Source organism: Larimichthys crocea, chromosome IX, assembly GCF_000972845.2.
Source record: "Larimichthys crocea isolate SSNF chromosome IX, L_crocea_2.0, whole genome shotgun sequence".
Classification (NCBI taxonomy): Eukaryota; Metazoa; Chordata; class Actinopteri; family Sciaenidae; genus Larimichthys; species Larimichthys crocea.
The window spans coordinates 5256202-5276052 of record NC_040019.1 but is presented as its reverse complement, the minus strand read 5'-3'; the positions used below and the strand labels follow the sequence as shown (position 1 = coordinate 5276052).

The 19851-nt window shown below is 39.3% G+C and overlaps 1 protein-coding gene across 1 annotated transcript in view; it reads right to left on the bottom strand.

The window, feature by feature from the left end:
* Window positions 1–19851, bottom strand: part of si:dkey-112m2.1 (transmembrane protein 132C) — a 138506-nt gene that overhangs the window by 75473 nt on the left and 43182 nt on the right. The window contains exon 3 of the mRNA XM_027282244.1: window positions 14770–15694. Within this exon, the coding sequence (XP_027138045.1) occupies window positions 14770–15694 (925 nt within the window). The remainder of the gene's footprint in view (window positions 1–14769; window positions 15695–19851) is intronic.

The window sequence follows — 19851 nt, the reverse complement described above, 5'->3', positions numbered from 1 at the left end:
CATATGTATCTAAGTCTAGTTCATTAAATTAATTCAGTTATTAAAGCTGAAGATGTCTTCTTTTTTTTTTAAAAATCTGTTTGCATGAAGATTAATCATACTGGCGGCTCTTTGATATTACGTGAACAAGAAAAGCTCTCTTTAATGAGGTTTAATCCACCTACTGAAAGTGAAGTTCTCAATACAAGTGGTGAGAAATTCAGCAGCACAACATAATGAGATCAGTTCATCTATAGCAAACGAGGCGTATTCTTCATTTATCAAACCGCTGGCAAACACAGCAGTGATTATTCCCAATTCACAGGAAACCAAAGTGATTCTAAGAAATTTAAAAATTGTTATATAAGTTCCCAACTTGATTATGCAAGAGTTTTAATCTTTTAGCACAAGGAGTAGTTGCATCACCGTCTGGGTGTTCTTAATGAGTATTTCGTTCTCTAGTTTCCCTCTCCAAGAAGTTATACTCTGTGACTAAACTATAATAGAAAATTGAAGAAAAACATCCCGTTTCTGAGTTCAGACTAATACAACTCATACATCCTGTTTGCATTTAATCCTGCACTTAATTCTGCTTGTATAGTCTGCTTTGTGCTAAGTGTGCACCAACTGTGGAAAAGAATTTCCTGCCTTAGGACAATTAAACTTATGGAGAACATTTTTCTTCTCTCCCTTATGACACCTGATCAAGCAGTGTCAAGACTCAGCACATCGGGACCTCTTGCTCATCACTTGCGCTCAAGTAGCTAAAGAGGACGACCCTGAACGCACGGCTGCAGACAGACATCACCTGTGTGTGTGTGTGTGTGTGTGTGTGTGTGTGGCTCCAAGATTAAGTTCATTGGTCTTAGTGAGTCGCTGGCTACTGTGTGTAGGAGGGACTGTGGACTGCTTGAGTGAGAGATCTATCACTTTAGTAATACATTACTGCTGATGGATGTGTGAAGAGTTTTTAATTTATGCAGCCATATGTTCATATTTGAGTTGTGTTACAGTCTTAATGTCTAGCAACACTAAATGCTGTTGAGGCAACGTGGAGCCCTGTGATTCGCTTTTATAGGGGCAGATCCCTGTTTTGCTCTATAATGGATACTTGAGTTGTAATTGGTGTGTGTAATGTCTCTGTTTGTGTCTATTTGCATTATGTTACTATTGAATTTATGCCAGTTCTTCTCAGCATGTATTACATGGAACCTCTGTCTTTGTATAGCTTGCACTGCACGCTAGACCTGTGATGATATAACTATTTGCTCATATTTCAGAACCATATTCAAAACTAATTTCTGTAAAGTGTATTTACTCTTATCTGACACTGACCCAAATTATTATTATGTTTTTATTCAAATCATTTAGCTCAGGTTTAGTATTTACAGACAGGACCATCTTTTCAAAATTTACCAAGCATTAAATTATTCATTTAAAAAGGGTCACTGTGACCCTTTGAGCAATGTTTTTTCTGAACAGGTCTTCAAGAGGACACACATGAGAAAGAACGCAGTTAATGGCGAACACATACCGACTGTTTCTTGCTGTTGCAATGATGGTAATATATCAAGAAATGCAGCAAGGAGAAGCAGACTGCTATAGCAAGCAGACATGGAACTACAATGAACAACATTCATGAATTGTTTTTTTTCCCCCTCATCTTTCTGAGAGAGGAAATGAAATAAATAATCTCGAGGTGCACAGAGTGCATTTGGGTGAAAAACACCGTAAACATAGTAAATGACTGTGTTTGCTTCTGTTGCTGTAACCAGGCTCTTATTTTTTATTTTATTTTTTTAGCATAAGTGTAAGTTGCATTGCATTCTTTATATAAGAAGTATTTCAGCTAGGACCTAAAAATCTTCTCTTTCACAATAATGGAAATAGGAAGGAAAAAGCCTGCCCGTCTCCAGACTCCTATAGCACTCATCATTTGTATTATTGTCAGGGTTCCTGGTCCAGATGGGCTTGGTCCATCCTGGTCTATGTACGACTCCTCGATCTTCTTTGTCTCCGTCTTGTTCATGTCTTTAGAGTCCTCCTCAATGTTCGAAGCCCACATCCTCAAACATTTCCTCACCTGCACCTTCCTTCTCCACAATCAAGGGGATGAGTCAGGTGATGAACTGAGAGTGCTTCTTGACAATTTCCTTGACCCTCTTATCCACAATGTACACTGTATGGTCCTCCTTCAGGTGCAGGATGATCTTTGTTCTATGTCCAATGGGCTCACCGCTGTCAACCTTAAAAGGTGAGGAAACCTCCAGAAGAAGACTCTCAGGCGTACTGCTCGACACCATTGTGTTTATTGATGATACCATGTTCTCAGTAACAAGGTAGGCAGAGTAGAAACCCACACTGAATCGACAAATCATGGATGTATCAGCTCCAGCCTGCTGTACTTACTTAAGAGGTGGTTAGGTCTGACGTGTGTTGAACAAAATGATGAGAGGAACGTTCATTTTTAAAAAGGCAGCATACTGATAAATCTTTGAGCTGAATGGTAGCGAACAGGAGAAACTAGATATCACTTTTCAAAGACACCAAACATTAAAGTCAAAAAGAGACCAGAAACTTAGAGTATTCCAAATCACAGCTGATAACTTCAAGTCTCTATGTCCCAGATTTCAGATTATTTACTGTCAGTTTTCCATCAGGAATAGAACACATCAGTTGTGGTAAACTTAAAATTAATCATCATCTCTTTGGATAAAGGATTTTTTGGTTTATTCTTCGGTTGCTTTGCTTGCCATTTATTTATGTGACCTTCTCTAAGCTAATAATAATAATAATAATATAATAATAATAATAATAATAATACAAATAAAAGTGTACATATAAACAGAGTCTTAACCAGTGAGTGCTTGGTACTGGTACATAACATTCCCTCTTTCACTGACCTTGTTTTTATCCTTTAGTCTCTCTTCTTTCTCTCAACACTACCCTGCAGGGCTTGCGACTGACAAAAAGAGACTTCATACAGATCGTATGCATCACACAGCCACATCTGCAGACATATGTGGACACACACAGTCACTTGCATCTTTCTCTCAACCAGTGTACACACACACACTGACACATGCAAACCCCTGAGCAGATCAAGGCTTATCCACCCACAGTGGCGGGAGCCCCACAGGATGATGAAGGCTCAGATCCAAAAGTACCAGCTTATATTTGCAGATCAATGGCTGACCTCCCAACCAGCTACAGCCAAACTGACCAACACTACCAGCTTAAAGCCCAGCCAAAGGCACTGCTCCAAGCTGCATGCTGAATAATATATCGGTCTAATGATTCTCCCCAGAAGCCCAGACTCTGTCAGCTCATCAGTTTGTTTTTTTTCTCTGTTGCTCTCTCTAGGTCTTTGTCACAGTATTTCTTTCTTTTTCTTTTTTTCGCTGTCACTGCGTCAAAATCTGTAATTCTGCCTCTGTCTATAAAGAAGAGGCGACCTGCTCGGGGAATGAAAGCAAAACACATAAAAGAGCAATATTTTTGGAGGAACAAAAGGTGAATTTTGACATTCTATAATATTGCTATAATTTTCAAAGCCAAGAAAGTGCTTTAAAATGTATGGAACCAGGAACAATACTGCCACTGTTAGGAAACTACAGTACATAGGGTTTCTTTCAGACATCAAGATGCCTCAAACATCCTTGGCCAAAGGCATTGTTCTTGTTCAACCAAGCATAAGCTGCATAAACGATTAAAATTAAAAACACATACAATAGCAGTTTCAACAAACAAATGCATTATTATTGAGTTTATTATTCCCATTAGCTGTGTAAACGGATTAATGTCAGTTGTTCTTTCGGTTTCTCCGTTTATCTGATGGTCCTGGTGCATGGAAAAAAAAAAAAAGCACTGTAAGGGGGCGTTTTTATTGCATTGTATCGTTTAGTGAACAGTAGTATTGTGGCTGAATGGGGCTTTTACTGTTGTGCTGCTGACATGATGCTTCACTATGCAGCTGGTATAGATAATAGCCACTAGAAAAAGATCTAATTACCCTGTGGTGTTGTAATAATCAGCAGAAGTGGTTAAAATGAGCAGGAATTTGGCCCTCATGTCCCTTTCAAGGGGTTTGCAAAGCATGCCGCAATAAATTATACTGTATAAATAATACTTTAAATAGATCAAATGAAATGAACTCTAATATCCTGTTATTGGGCATTTTAAACATGTGTGTGTGACTCCCCTCTGTTAGTGTGGATGACTTTATTTTCTATAAACTATCATATCTCATGGGCTGATTTCATGTTCTTTTGCATGCCCGGTAGGGTGTTTGTGCCAAACTGCCATGGTTCAAGTGCATGTAGCCGCACGCAGACTACAAAGTATGTACAGCACATTGATGCAGGTAATGTATAACTGAAGTGTAACTAAAAGTGTTCAGAAAGTTCAAGTACTGTACAGAAACTTGAGCTGACCTGCTAAGCAACATAATTGTTGTACGAGTCAGTCGCACTATGGCAAGCGCAAATAAAGTGCTGGGAGACCTGTGAGCGTTGCTTAAATCAGTTGTTTGGGAACAGTCCTAGTGAGAAATTATTTTATTTTATTTTTTTATTTCTCTTTGTAATTTGGCATTGGAGGTGGCAATAGCTGATTAAGTCTCATCGGATATGAGCTGATTAGACTGATCGGATACATCACAGCACCATCGAGTTAAACTGGAAGTCTGCAGCACTACAAAGATAATTGATGTATTAGGAAGAGTTTTCTTTCCATCGTGTGTAATTGTCATTAACTTTAATGGATAAAATTAAAGTCAGTAAGAGGAGAATCTGTCTGTTTGCAAAGAAGCACTTTTACATCATTTCTCGTTATTTCCACTCTCTCCAATAATTCCTGAGCATCGGGTTTGCTATGACTTTCAATTTTCCCCGAAACATTTAGCCAAAAAAAAAAAAAATTGAATTCCCAATCACTTAATGCGAATTAAAATCATGAATAAATAATCATTAGTAATGATTGTGTGGGACATAGTGTTATACACGTGCAGGTGATTTTTAAACAGAAAGAAAACACAGCTGCTCTGGCACTGATAACTGTGCGTCTTTATTCGTATTAGCACAGTGCACACGGTGCAGAAACAAACTATCAAAAGTCTCTACAGCTGTTAAAGCCGACATGTGATCAGATGCAGCCGTAATCATAAAAGGACGTTTCCAAGCGTGACTGCTCAGATCATTTCCTAATTTCTTCTCACATGTTTTCCTTGCATCTCTACTTCCATCTCTGATGGGAGGCGACTAAAAAGCAAGGAAAAGCAAAAGTGAGGGATGCACATGGATGCAATATAAGAGACTTGGGATGTACCCTTTCTCTCCTCTGGAAGCTGTCCAAGGTTCTGACAGCTTTTTATAATAGTATTGACCCCTGACTTTTCTTCTAGCGCTATCAAGAAATTCACATTTGTGCCTTTGAGAGAAATAGTTCCACATTTATCCAGTACCAGTCTCTTAAGTCTCAGGTGTACTGTTTAGCTATTCCCAATTAACCTAAGGGTGGTAAACATTAAAGATAAGCATGTTAGCATTGTAAACGTGACCATGTTACCATGCCGACAAACCACTGTTTCTAATTACAACCTCCAAAATCTGCCAGCATGCCTGTAGATCTTAGTCTTGTTTGATCATTGTGTCTAGGGCTGCATTAGCATAGTAATTGTCTTTAATGTTATTCATCTTTAAAAGAGAGTGCCAGACTATTTTTGCAAGAGAGGAAGGAGGCTGAAGCAGAAAAAGTGTAAAAAAAAAAAAAGAAAGAATAAAAAAAAAGAGCTACAGCAGCAAAAGCACCAGGAGGAAGAAAAAAAAACCTCAGTCAACAGACAAAGAGTAACAGACTTGCACAGATAACGCTGGGGCCAACTGCACAAATAGATCCTCGCTAATTTAGAGATATGGCTCCTTTGATTTTTTTTTTTTTTTTTTTTCCAGCCAAAGCAAAGAATCTATTGTATTTTAAATTCTTTTGATGCCATGTAGGACGACACTGGCCTTCACTGAAAATCCCCCTTACTTGGTTTCCATAGAGATTGATTTAAATTATCATTTAAATTTTATATATACATATATATATATATTTTTTTTTTAATGTAGCCAAAAGCTGTGGCACGATTCACATGGGCGAAGTCATTACTCACACACATTTTGTTACCGCAGGTGAAGCAGCAAATGTTTTTACATAGTTAACTTTCAAAGTCACACCGGTTGCTGCTTCCATTGTTTTTTTGTCTTCCACACCTTCTCTCGCTCTCCGACTCCTTGTTTATTGTTTGTTTCAGTGATGCATATCTCTCATCCCTCTGCGGCTGAAGCAATTTTGTATAGAGCTGGGTTGACTCATAGCGCATTTTGTCTGTTTCTCTAAGTTTATAAAAACAGGCTCCCAATGTATGACAACCGCGGCATTTCATCATTCCTCTTCCCCTCTTCATTTCTTCGCCTCAAGTCCACATTAAAATATGCATGACTTTGAGTTTGTGTTACAGCTGTCAAGTCCGTGGGATCAAACTAATCAAAGTAAATCCTTATGAGAAACATCAAGGATAAACAAGCGATTAGAAGGCCAAGCTTGTGATTGTCTGTCTGTCTCTGAGAAAGAGAGAGAGAGAGGAAGACACCAACCCACAGCTAGCCAGCGGAGCTTATTCTGCCAGGACTGCTTCACCGCCTAATCCCACCCTGTTTGTCAACCCCTCTAGCCCCATATATATCATCTTCAGCTCAGATTGCAGGAGTTGGAGTTAACAGTGTTGCAGATGTCTGAGTAGAAGTGTTGCCTGAAGATGTTAACAGTGTGATAAGGAAAGGAACTGCAGCAGAAAAAAAAAATCCCTCATGACATGTTGGTGGCTCCAGTAAGTGCTTGGTATGAGGTTTATGACATAGACACATTTGTGTGATAATAAGTGGCACAGCACATTCAAAACATAATGTTTGTAACCATAGACAAGTCAAGTCAAGCATACACCAACGTGCTCCTGGTAAAAACTAATTTAAAAAGCATATTTGTGTGGTGACACATTAGCAGTGTATTGATTCATCACTGTGTTTCTATTCAAGAACAACAGCTTCCCTGAGTTGTAGCCATATGTGTGAAATCCAAACCCCAAGCTTTGGTTTAGGCAGAAAAATGATTCTCAGTTTGTCTTGGTTAAATGACAAGGAGCTCACTTTGACTAATTATGCATCATCAAGCGTAATTATCTAATGATTCCAGAGACTGCCTTTTGGCTTCAGTGAGTTATGTGGAAACTTTCTGAAAACTGTAAGGATCCCCACAACTAATATGAAAGAGTTTAAAGATTTTTGGGACATTTTTAGATATTTTATTCCGGGTTATGTAAAGCGTGACTCAAGTGAAAAAAAAAGAGTCATGCAAGTCTTGCTTCTTCATCTTTTCCGATTCAAAACGCAGCTGATTAAAGACAGCGAGCCTAACCTCCGATTCAACTTCCTCCGATAGCTATCCACCTGAATCCGAACAGTGCAATTCATTAGAAGATTTTACTGATATCTTTTTAAAGTTTTAAAAAGATCTTCCCCAGGAATTTATTTTAATCTATTTTTTACACTCTCGGTGCAGAAGCTAAGATTCAAAGTACGGACGCCCTGATTAAGTTCTGTTGGCCGTGATCCCAATCAGAGTCCTGTAATATATGGCAACGCTGGCAACGAATCTGATTAAATTCTTATATTTACTTAATTATATTAAACATGGTTTAACAGCTGTAGCATACTTCATCTGACACACATAATTTTTCATAAGCTTGATCCAAATACTGGAGTTTCTATATGAAAATATGAAGTTGATTAGCTTCAATTATTAAAAATGATGTAAATGAAAGATTAACTGTGAAAACTGTGATGTGACACACTAGAGGGAAGACAGATTTGTATATAAACACCGCTGCTGTGATGTTTCAACAGTCAGTGGCGGCTTAACAAGAGAAACTGCTACCTGAGAAGTTTCGTACATTGCTTTTTGTTAATGGAAAGTAGCATCTGAGCTCAGCCAATCCTTGTATTGTGCCGACCGCACTGTGAGTCACTCGCTGGTGCAGACAAATTCGTTTTCATACACTAATTTTCACTTGTTGTGTAGAGAAACAGACTATTATTTCAATGTCATGATCAAAGATACAAGTGTAGTTTTAATCAGAGCCTATCCAAACCTTCATCCTCTTTTTACTGTGTAGGTAATTAGTGTGGCCATGTCTTATTATGACTGTATGAATAAAGAAAGCCTGTCTCCAAGAAACTGCATTCATATATATACCACTAATTTGCAACAGCGAATGTCAGAAATATAATGAAAAAATGGTTCTGACATAGCTGTCAAGTATTTCATTTTCTCTACGACTAAAAAAAATTCATCTTTATTAGTTTGTTTTCAAGACTGTTGTATGGTAGAGATTGCTTTTAGAGTTTAGATGACACTCGCTGTCTTAATATGTAATTTGCAGTAACTACTCTGTTGTTGGACAGCTCTATGACGGGAGCCTATAATTTTATGTGGAGAAAACTACTAGTCTTAATTTTGAAATCTTTACACTTCTAAATATTTGAAGTTGAAATTTTTTGATCAGCCTGCAATGAGATGAAAAGTCTTGGTCAGAACAACTCAATGTACGACTTTAATGCCAGTACTACATCCTGCGACATCTGTATTTGTTTTACCCGCAATAGGTATGATGTCAGATTCTCCTTTGTATCACAGAGACTTTTTTTCCCCCAATTATTTGTAGCCTGAAAGTACTAGACAATATCATAATTTAAAGTAATAATAATACTGCTTTCTATGCAACATGCATCCAAGAACAGAAATATGTTCATGATAAATTCAGCTTGGATTTACTCTGTGTAATACAATTAAACTAAAAATGATCCAGTGGTGGACTGTGTGTCTTGATGCAATGCAACATCTAAGAGGGATGAGAGATACACTTCTACACCTACAGCACTTACTTAAGTAATCCTAACACGACACAGATATGGAGCACCACCCTCTTGGGACCCTATTCCAGCTTTCTTCATTCTCTCTGCTGCCCTTAAAAATAAAAAAAGACTGGCAGACTTTCATATGTTCAAAGTATCCAGAGAGAAAAAAACAAAGTGACCTCTGACCTTGTCGACGCTCAAAAGTCTTGGCGGCATGTGTCACTCTGAATGGTACGGCGCATTCGTAGACTCTCTGCCAAACTACGGGATCGCAAAACTCCCTCAGGGACGTGCAGCCTTTCCAAAGGCAGATGGACAGAGCGAGAGCGCAGAAAAAAAAGACAGGCGGCAGGGAAGTGGCAGAGTAATACATTCTGGGCTTCCACTGTCCAATAAAATCAGTTTAGACACAAAGTCAAGAAGAGAAATGTGATGGAAAATCATTATGGTAGAAAATACAAAGATTCAAATTACTTGCTGCGGGCAACTGGTGATTGCATTGTGGTCGCAGGGCCCAACAGAGAGCAGAATCTAGTGAACACTCTCCCGAGGCTGCAAATCACTAATTACTTATTAATGAGTAGATGAGGAAAGTCTGTCCTTTCATAGTAAACACTGGTGAACAGGCGAGCTGAGCAAAGGGAAAAGGGAAGATGGGTGAAGAAGGGCAGAAGAGGGTGAGGAGACTTTGAATGGAATATTTTAATTTAAAGGCCAGAGTTCTTCATTTAAATCCAAAAAAACAAAAAGGATGTTTTTGCCAATTTTCAGGGGGCAAGAAGAGAAACATGTCAGGCTCAGGGAAAGCAGGAGTATGACAGAAAAGGAGAGCGAGAGAGAAAGGTTAAACAACACAAGAAAGACGAGAGAGAAACCATGACAGAGCGGCTGATAAAATACAAGAAAAAGTACAGATAAGTACAGAAATGGAAATGGAAAAGAGACATACCTATCTTGGATGACCTTTACCGAGAAGTGAATCACAGAGGAGTGCATTCAAGATAAGGCTAACACACTGGGGAGAACATCTTTATTCCAACCTTTTCTCCTGCTGATATTTCAGCAAACAATGACCAATAAACAGTCAAGGCACCTGACCTGTAAACCTGAGCCGCGTTAAGGATCAGAATCAGCTGACACGAAGCACTGCATCATGTCTGCATAACATTTAGCCTGGGCTAAATCCACTTCTTCATTCACAGGCCGACATCAAGCCTACTGCTTTCACCTGCTCAAACTCTGAATAATAAAAAGCAACTCATGCTGACTTGTTAGGGCTGGCGCAGCATGAAGAATCTCACACTTATACCTTCACACTCTCAGATATTAGAAATTCATTTGCATTCATCAACAACCACTGCCCCCGGGGGGGATTTGTGGAAATATGTCGGATTGTTTAGTCAAAATTACAATACAGCTGGGGCAATTTATCTTTTGAAAAGCCTGTTAATTTGTTCAGGAGGAAATGGTGTTTTCATTTGCATGTGGAATAAGGAGTAGCTAGAGAGCCCTTTTCCAACCTGTTACACTACTCTCTCCATGGCTAATGAGGCAGGGAGCAGGGAATTACTGATTCTACCAGGAGCCGTTAGCATGACAAACACACCATGACTTAACAGTTGGCACAGAGCACGTCCGTGCATGCATGTGTGTGACTGTCCATATATCAACAAGTATGAGTGTTTATGTGCATATTCATGACGGCGTGTGTGTTTGCGTCTTTCTAGTGGCTGAGATTGAAAGCCTGCAATTACAATCAGAATAATTAGATGAGTTGAGATCAGATCAGATCAAATACAGCCAATTACACATCTTCAGTTAGAAAAAAAAAGGCCAAGAAGATAGTGCAGTTCAGTTACGGGTGCTGTGCAACCAAGAAGAAAAAAAAGAACAAGGCTAAGGCATTTATATGGATATTAATTTGAAATGATCAGGCATAATTTCATAATCTCATATACGATTGACTTCCTACAAAAAAAAAGTCCAGGGTGAGTCAAAGAGAGAAAATTTAAAGATGCATGTGTTAAAAAAGAAAACAAGAAGCTAAACTTTACAAATATTAACTTTTTGTCTTTTTAGTAGGATGCAAAGATTCAGTTCAGGGGACACACACTGAGGAAAACACTCAGAATGGGAAACCATTACATGTTTGCATGATTGTTTTCCATTCGGAAAACCTACCCAAGTTATTTAGCATATTGACAGCTTAATTAAAGTTTCCACATAGTTTTAAGAAAACCCATTTAGAGTTGGCGTGATTGGTTCGAATACCAAGTTGATGACCTAAACGGACACGCGGCAGCAAACGTGAGAAATCTTTTGTTTCATTTTTTTTTGGTATCATCTTCTGAGGTTTTTCTTAGATTTGTTCTTGAGAAAGGTCAAAGTGGGATTCATGAAAGTGTCATTAAAGCGCAGAATTGTTTTCACCTCTGTTCTCATAATGATGAATCATACTCGTAAATTGAAGGGGTGTGCCTGTTGTAACTAATTAGAACGTCCCGCCAATCCCCATTTAAAAAGGGCATGAGACTGCACGGCCGTGTGCACGCTAATCACACACAGAAAATGAGAAGGAAAGTTAAAAGAGAGTCAAACTTAAGAAAAACTTTCAGCCGTTCTGAAACGGAGGGACTGCTGCAGAAAGTGAACAGTAGTTGGTCTTCGTCAAACACATTCATGTGCGTGTTATCTAAGTGCTAGTTTGTATCAAACATTTGCATTTTCTTTTGTTCCGTTTCTTTTGTCATTTTTATTTATTATCATCATATGTTACCAATGCTCTGACCTTTCTGCACAGGATTTACACACTGAGATAAACCACTGTGATCCGAAAGATGGATGCCTAATCCAAATGAATCTAACGATGCGTGTGCATCCTAATTAAAGTGCTCGCAAACAAAGCACGCTAATAAATTATCCCATACATTGATGCATCGTGATTTTGAATTAGGAAGATTATTAGCCGTTGGAAATCTGCTTCCCATAATCAATCAGTAGAAATGATTTTCTTTTGTCTTGGTGCGCTGTCACACAACAGCAGCAGTGATTGCTGGGTGGTCTTGCATTGAGGGGAAAGCAAGGTAGCCAGTAATTAATAGGGAAATCATGACTGTACGGAATTTAAGTTTTGCTGAGAGTATTGGAGAAAAGTGTATAATGCGCTTAGAAAATTCAAGGTGCTCTGTCTGCAATGCAAGCAATCCTACGTCAGTAAATCAGTTTGTAAACAATGCATTAAGAGGATTTTAAACCATATTATTTTTCCAAAGTCCTAAATAGTTTTACAGTCTTGTCAAAAAAGTGCAGAAAAGAGTAAAAGGGCAAAATCTGGAGTATAAAAATATACCGATTTCATCTGACAGCGGCACATGTAGGAGGAATAAAGGATGTCCGGAGAGATTCCCACTACTCTTTTGTCTCATGTTAAAGCAGACGATGGTGGAGGAGGAGGAGGAGGGAGATAATAGGGAGGAGAAGGCGGTTACTTCAGAGAATATTAATAGTTAATGATCCCTCAGCCGCTGGGAGAAACACACTAGACCGACTTGTAAAATAAGCTGCTAAATACACCAACACCAGTACATAGGCAAACACTGGCCGACAGTATGCAAACACATACAGTGAGAGGGCGACGCAGAGCCTTGGCGTTCAGTAACAAAATAACAAGAATCCACACACTCCATTGGTCAGAACTTGAATTGCGCAATCATCATGAGTATATCAAGTGCTTTATGATTTTTTTTTTTTATTAAAAGATATATATAATTGGAAAATCCAACAACTAAGAGAAAAAGGCACCGCAGGTTTAACCCTGTAAGATAAAAGCAATGCACAACAAAGCTTTGCAAGATTAATCCTCAGCGTTCAGATGTTCACTTACAGAGTCTGGTGAGCTGGCAGTCAAGTGCTGTAAAGTAGCCTGTGATTTTCAGACACTTTGAGGTTTAATCTTTTCGTTGCTAATGAGGTATTTTGGTTGGATTCTCAAGTCCGCCCGATCCCAATGGAAAACAAAAAAAAAACGATGAACTTCTGAACGATCTGGGTGCAATACTGGTGCAAAAAAAAAAAAAAAGGGCACTAAAGGAAAAATACCGCCTTTAAAGTTCCCGTTTACACACATGCTGACAAATGTGATAAACACACACTGCGAGCGCTAATACTTCATGGGAGTTCATCATCACTGGAGCGAGAGAAAAAGCAATGAGGCTTTTTGGCAGATTTCCTGCTCACCCAGGGTTGACAAATTGCCAAGCCTCTCTGTCACAGCTCCACTTTAAGGCTGCTAACTGTTTCATCTGCCATGATTTAGATCTCAGGCATAAAAGTCGCTCAGTGGAAATGCATAGTCCTTACACCTTAATTTGCATCACACAACACGGAGCAATTACAGTCACTTTGAATGGTAATTTGTATAAGACAAAGCTCAATGAATCAATAACTACTATGTTGTTGTTGTTATGTGAAATTACCTTAGATGAAAATTTTCCTCAGACGGGCAATTTTGAAGGTGAGTACATGAAAACAATCTTCATAAGTAGTACAGAGGCGTTATTAAGGTGTTACCCAGTCAAAACAATTCCCCCTAGACTGTCAAAGATGTAGTTTGGAGGCAATACAATATCTCTGTAATTTGTCTCTACGCTGACTTGAAAGGTTACAACAAGCAAAAACAAACCTCTGTAATACAACAAATATTCATCTACAGCAGCCGATAAATCTCTTCTGAAGCGAAGCCAGGCTGGGCTATTTGTTTTTGAGGGGTTGTAAGCAAGATTAGGTTCATATAGTGGTATTCTCTCAGTTTTCAGCTTTTTTTTTTTCTTAGGCTGAACATCAATGAAGAAGCTTGTGCTTCCACTTTCAGGAAACTTTTGAAACAAAAACCAAGAGGTGTTTTTTTTTTTTTTTTTTTGGTCCAAAGCCAAGATTTGGTGAGATGCAAGCTCTTTGTTTTGTCATTGAAATAATGTTATTTTACAAAAATTGTCTGCCGGCTCAAAATTAACATTTGCTCTTCAGAAAGTCAGAATGTATTTGAGAGTGTTTTTGACCATGTTCTTTCATACAATAAAGCCGGGTAATTGAGTGCATGAGGGTGCTCTGGGTTAGCACTGTCTTATTTCTTTTCATTCGCTGTTTTTTCTTTTCTATTAATGGACAAAATGACTTGAATAGACAAGCCAAATAAGCTAAGTAAAGCTGGGCAGTAGAGGAGCAGTGTCATAGCAACATTGTCTGTGGACTAGACAAATCAAAGCTTATCATACGCACATTTTCTAGTCTCTAATGCCAGAGATTAATCCCTGATTTTGCCACCTACAGAGTTATTAGTAATGTTTCCAAACCACAACAGTATAGTACATACAAGACTGGACTGTAACTCTATGCACCTTCAAACTGTGATCTCTTGAACAAGAAGGCTGATTTGACATTTTCCATAACATAACTCCATACAGTACAGTATTTTAGAGAAAAAGTATTGTGACTCTATTGTGCCTGACTTCTTGGATGACTCATTCCACAATATGTCTCAGAGAAACAATGACTAAGACTTCCTTGGAAACGTCTCCCTTTTGTACGCCACAGCACAATTGTGCGACTAAAGTGAGACACTAAGTGACAAATGGGTATACTGTAAATGTTATCGTGCATTGTCGGATTTGTGGTTTTGGAGTGTTCTTGCGGGTTTTATCTGTGATTGCTGCTTTCTCTTAAAGTTTAAAAAAAAAAAGCTCTTTCCCTGCTTGTACATCGTTCATGATTTCTGTTCCAGTTAGTTTGGAAAACGACAGATCATTAGTAGAGCAGCCGAGTAAACAGACCGACTTACCTGAGGGTGAAAATTTGCACTGAAGAAAGCATTGAAAGAGCCAGAAAAGTAGAGACTGTTTCTCTCTGCCGGATGGGTTTGGAGGGAGTCATCACCACAAAGTTATTGTCCAGCTTCAGCTCTGACAGTGGCTGAAACAGCCTGACACTCCCAATGCGCTGCATAGGTGTATGCCCTGCAAAATAGCCCATCGGTCTCTGCTGATCTGTGCGAACGGAGCTGCCCTTTCTTGAATCCTCTGAGCTGCAGTCTCCAGTGTCTGTAGTTTGAACCATGTAGTAGAGCTCCACAGGAGTGCCTTGGGCCTGTTCAGAGATCCTCTGCCTACCCGGCCTGATAGTGGGAGGGCTGAACCAGCTTGCCAGTGGCTCTAGCTCGGCAACACATATCCCCAGCTCACCTTTTAACCTGCATGTCCCACGCACCTCTTGAGTCTCATGGAAGGCGAACATCCTGACGCAAGGTAACTTTTGGATGGTACTGTAATCATCCCAGTCCCTCCCCGCAATGTAGAACAACACTTGAACCTTTGGCCAGCTGGGGTGAATCCTCTCACTGATAATATAGGTGTGGACCTTCCAGTTGAATGTAAAGAGAGGCGATGTCGACGCCGATGGTGGCGTTGATGATGAAGTAAAGGAGGGCGCGTTGAATGGCCCTGGCAGGGTCTGCAGCAGCTCCAGAGGGACAGGCTGCTGGACAGACAGTGGTCCATAGGTTGCATTGACAAAGGGCATCTGCCGGGCCTGGTGGACGAAGAAGGACTCAGTGCGAGCCTGCAGGCTTGAGTTCCTCATCAGGTCCTGATTTGCCTCCTGGAGGAAGAACGCAGACTCAGCGTTGAGGATCCGGTAGCTGACAGGCAGATAGATTGGAGTGGGGCCGTACCTCTGCAGACCCTCTAGGATCACCTTGCTGTCCACCACTGAAACAGAGAGAGAGAGAGAGAGACGATGACAAAGGAAAGAGATGGTATCTAAGCGTAAAAATACTTGGAATAATTCAGGACATTTCTGGTCATGCATCATGGCACTTGTAGCTGTATGAGGAAGAATTATTGTCTAAATCCTGTCAACAACCTGAGCCAGGTATTAAACAAAGAGCAGAAAAAGGTCAAATTGAAAGAAATCACTCACACACTTCACATTTAACAACATTTGCATGCATTGCCTCCAACCTGAGGCAATCATATCTACAGCCGGCTCTAGTTTTGAATGTTTAATGGTTTGCTGGAGACATTTCCATATGATATCACTTTCATGAGCTACTGCTCTTATTTAAAAGAATTTGTTAGACTCAATGCAAAACATTTGCTTCTTTCTGAGTCACTTGCTTATCAGGCTTATCCGTGTTCCCTCCGTCTCCCCCTCCACATTCCCTTATTTTGATTATCTGTCTCCTTCTTGCATATTTCCCTCGTCATTCCAGCTTCATCTGATGATGGATTGTCATATAATGTTATAGTATGCATAATATTGTCATTGAGTCCTTTAGTTGGCTGTGGGTTACAAATTGAGTCACGTTTTATTTGTTTATGATTCAGAAAGTTGACACTAGAGCTAAACTGATATATCTGTGGGTAATTTTATCTGCCGATATTGGCATTTTACAGAAATCGTGGGCGGCATATATATATATATATATATATATATATAGTAATTTTTGTGTGTTTTATATATTTACAGTTATTTACAATGAATAAATTCCCACTGCCGCATCGGACGGCTAATTTACTGCGTGCCACTCCCTCTCTCTACCCCCTGCTTTCTGTCTATCTTCAGCTGTACTATCAATAAAGGCATAAAAGGCCAAAAAAATCATCTGTAATATATCCTGCTCATTATATACAAGATACAGTTACATACAAAAATATTAACAGATATATTAACTTCCTAATATCAATATTGGCCAAAAATCAGTCAGTGGGGCTCCAACTGAAACCATTAAAATAGATGTATAAATAGCCATTGTGATGTTTCTCAGGAAGTTCTAGACGATCATCTATGATTTTTAAGTAGCTTCACAAAGATTTATTTGCATTGGACATAATGACATACATATATAGAATGATATTACTGAGCCACATAATAGACCAATTTTAATCTTAACCATAGTTTGGAACCATTTCACTGCATCATGACTTTTCTCCATGTTGCTCCAATGCATGCCCATTTATTTTTCTCAACCTGGTCCCTCAGACTGCCTGAGTCTGCCACTGTACCTCACACATTATCTTTGCCTCAACATTGCATCTTCAACTCTCCTGCACACACCTTGGGAGACGTGCCTCACAGCACCTCTGTACTACTGAAAAATGTATCTGTTTGGTGTTGGGAACAGAACTAAGGTATCTCCCCACCACTTTTTTTTTTTTTTTTTTTTACTGTTTTTTGCCTCACCAGAGTCTGGATGGCCCTAAATCCTGCTTCCTTCCATCCCTCTCTCTATCCTGCACATACTCCCCATCCCCTGCTTTTCTACGCCATCAAGCTCAAGATATTTGGACTGATGGAGTAGCCCCTGAGAGCCCATTGATTTTCTGTCCCGATCCTTATGTGCTGTTGGAGACGTGGTGTGGCAGTGATTTGTGAAAATCCGTGGCAGCAGAGCAATGACCAACTGGCCAGATGGACAGAACCACGATCAGGCACAAGAGCAGCACTTCAAAATGGATCATTCTAGCTCTGACACAGAGGAGGAAGAAAGTGGTTCACCCCACCTCCTCAAAACAGAGTTTTAACTTTTAAAATTCAAAAGGGTCCTTAGACAAGATTATTCAATCTGAAGTTCACTCAGTCTTTAGGGGACATCAGAACATAACAAAAGCTCACAGTACATTCAACAATATACATAAGGCTTATATAGACTGATGAAAATCCTTATCCATTTAATAATCAATACCTCTCATGAGGAGAGAGTCATGAAAGTGGATATTGTTCCTGGTTCTGTGCCATGCATTAGCCTATTTACGGTAATAGATCAGAGTATGGACATCTACTGGTGCTGAAATGACGTTTTCATTATCTACCTTTCATTTATACGTCTTTCAGAGATGTATTTTATCAAAAGGCCCCGTCTCTGGCTGTAACCCAGCATAATGGAGGGTCTGATGAATCAATCAGAAAGCCAATATCCAATCCTTCTTCATCTGTTAGAAGATTTTTAGGGTATGCTGGAGATTTCTAAGTGTATTTTGGTATATTATACAGGACCTAGATTGAAATTTGGCAATCATGCCACAAGGCATCTTTTTTAATAAGTCAATTTTATTCTCTTATAAATACAAACATGTTAAAAAATATGGCCTTTGTCTGCACCACAGCTATGAAAATTATGTTTGCTCCCCCAGTGAAATACAGCTACACAGCTGGTCTTTTCTATATAATCATATGCAATAATAGTCAAAAGGCTGACAATGATATGTGTAATAAAGGTGTAAAGATAAAAGATGAATCATAAATATGAATTAGCTGCACTATTGTTTGTATTCGTGTTGTGTAATTTATTCAAACTACTTGGACTTCCCGGGGTAAACTGCGTTTTTTTTTTTTTTTTTACGTCACTGCATCCCTGCTGGGGAGGAATATAAAGACGTCCACTGTGACAGTTCACCGCAAGCGACTGCGGGTACACAGTTTGGACTGAGAGAATGATGTTTACTCTGAAAAATGACAAAACTTAGAGCAATGTCAAGAGGGGAGCAGGTGCTTATTTGATGCTGGATCGTGCTTACAGCACAGTGAGATTTTTCTGCCCCTCTGTTTCTTCGGGGGATGTGACACACTGTGCTAGTTTAAATTTACCATGACGCAGATGAAACTAAATACCTCATTACAGCAGGAAAAATGTTGTAATTTGTTACTTAAGATTTAGAATATCTCCCTTTCTATGACACCAATAGGTTGTCATAAGTAGAGGTGCAAAGCTGTAGTGATTTGTAGCCATGAGTTGCCCTTGGATTTCATGTCTGCAGCTACTGTACTTGTAAATCTCATCTGCAGGACTGTTCTGCAAATGAAAAAAGGGAATGATTTGTGCAGATAATTTAACCCCTGTGGTAAATCTTGAATGTAAACTCTTGGGGAGGGATTCAGGGCAGTGCCAACCCCTCAGGACGTGGGCAGAGGAGTCTGATCACATATCAAACATTGAGCTGAAACGATAGACATATGTTCAATTCAGGATTTAATGTCTTGATGTTATATTCATGCAGCTAGGAGGTGAATGGGACTCTGAATTAAAATGCATTTGATGTTCCATGGAATTCCTACTATATGCAGCAACCAACTTCTAAAATTAACTCTCAAAACAGTATTAAAGCATTCGTGTCCCAGAGACAGCCATACGTGGCTTCAAATCAAACCGTTCCTTATAATTACCTGTTCTCATCCCTGGCGACCTATGCAGAACTTCACCCAAGAAATATAATCCCTTCATCTTGCCTCTCTCCTCCTACTTCTCCTCCTCTTATCTTTATCCTTCACCGTGTGTGCATCATGCAACCACTCCCCGATCAAACATATTAAGTTGGCCTGGCTTCAAGAATATATTAATCAAACATATTTTCTTATATGAAATCTATAGAGACAGAGGAGAGCTTGAGGTAGGAGGTGGAAAGATGAACAGCAACCTGGAGGGGGATGGTGGATTGAAGGTGCATTGTCTTCTTCTAAGTCTTCAGAAAAAAAAAAGATTACCGCACAGCAAGAGATGATGTACATGGCCCACACGCCGCCTTCATTGGAGGATTCAGTTTAAAATTAAACATGTTTTTTTTCTTGTAGAGCCATCACGAACACGGTAGAACATTGCTGCAGAAACACCTGTACACAGGTTCATTGCTTTCCAACCTGCTGATGTAATTCTTGCTGCCTCTTCTATCACTGAAAAATTAAATAAAAAATAATTAAAAACAACCACAAGTGGTCACTGGCAAAGTCTGGCATATGAAATCTAAATCTTACCCATCTGTCTGTCCATCCACTGTTTACCCTGAGCAGTTCTGTTTTGGTCCCTGATAGGCTCAAAGAATATTCTGTGTTTCTACATTATGAAAAGACCAAAACCAGCAATGAATTTATC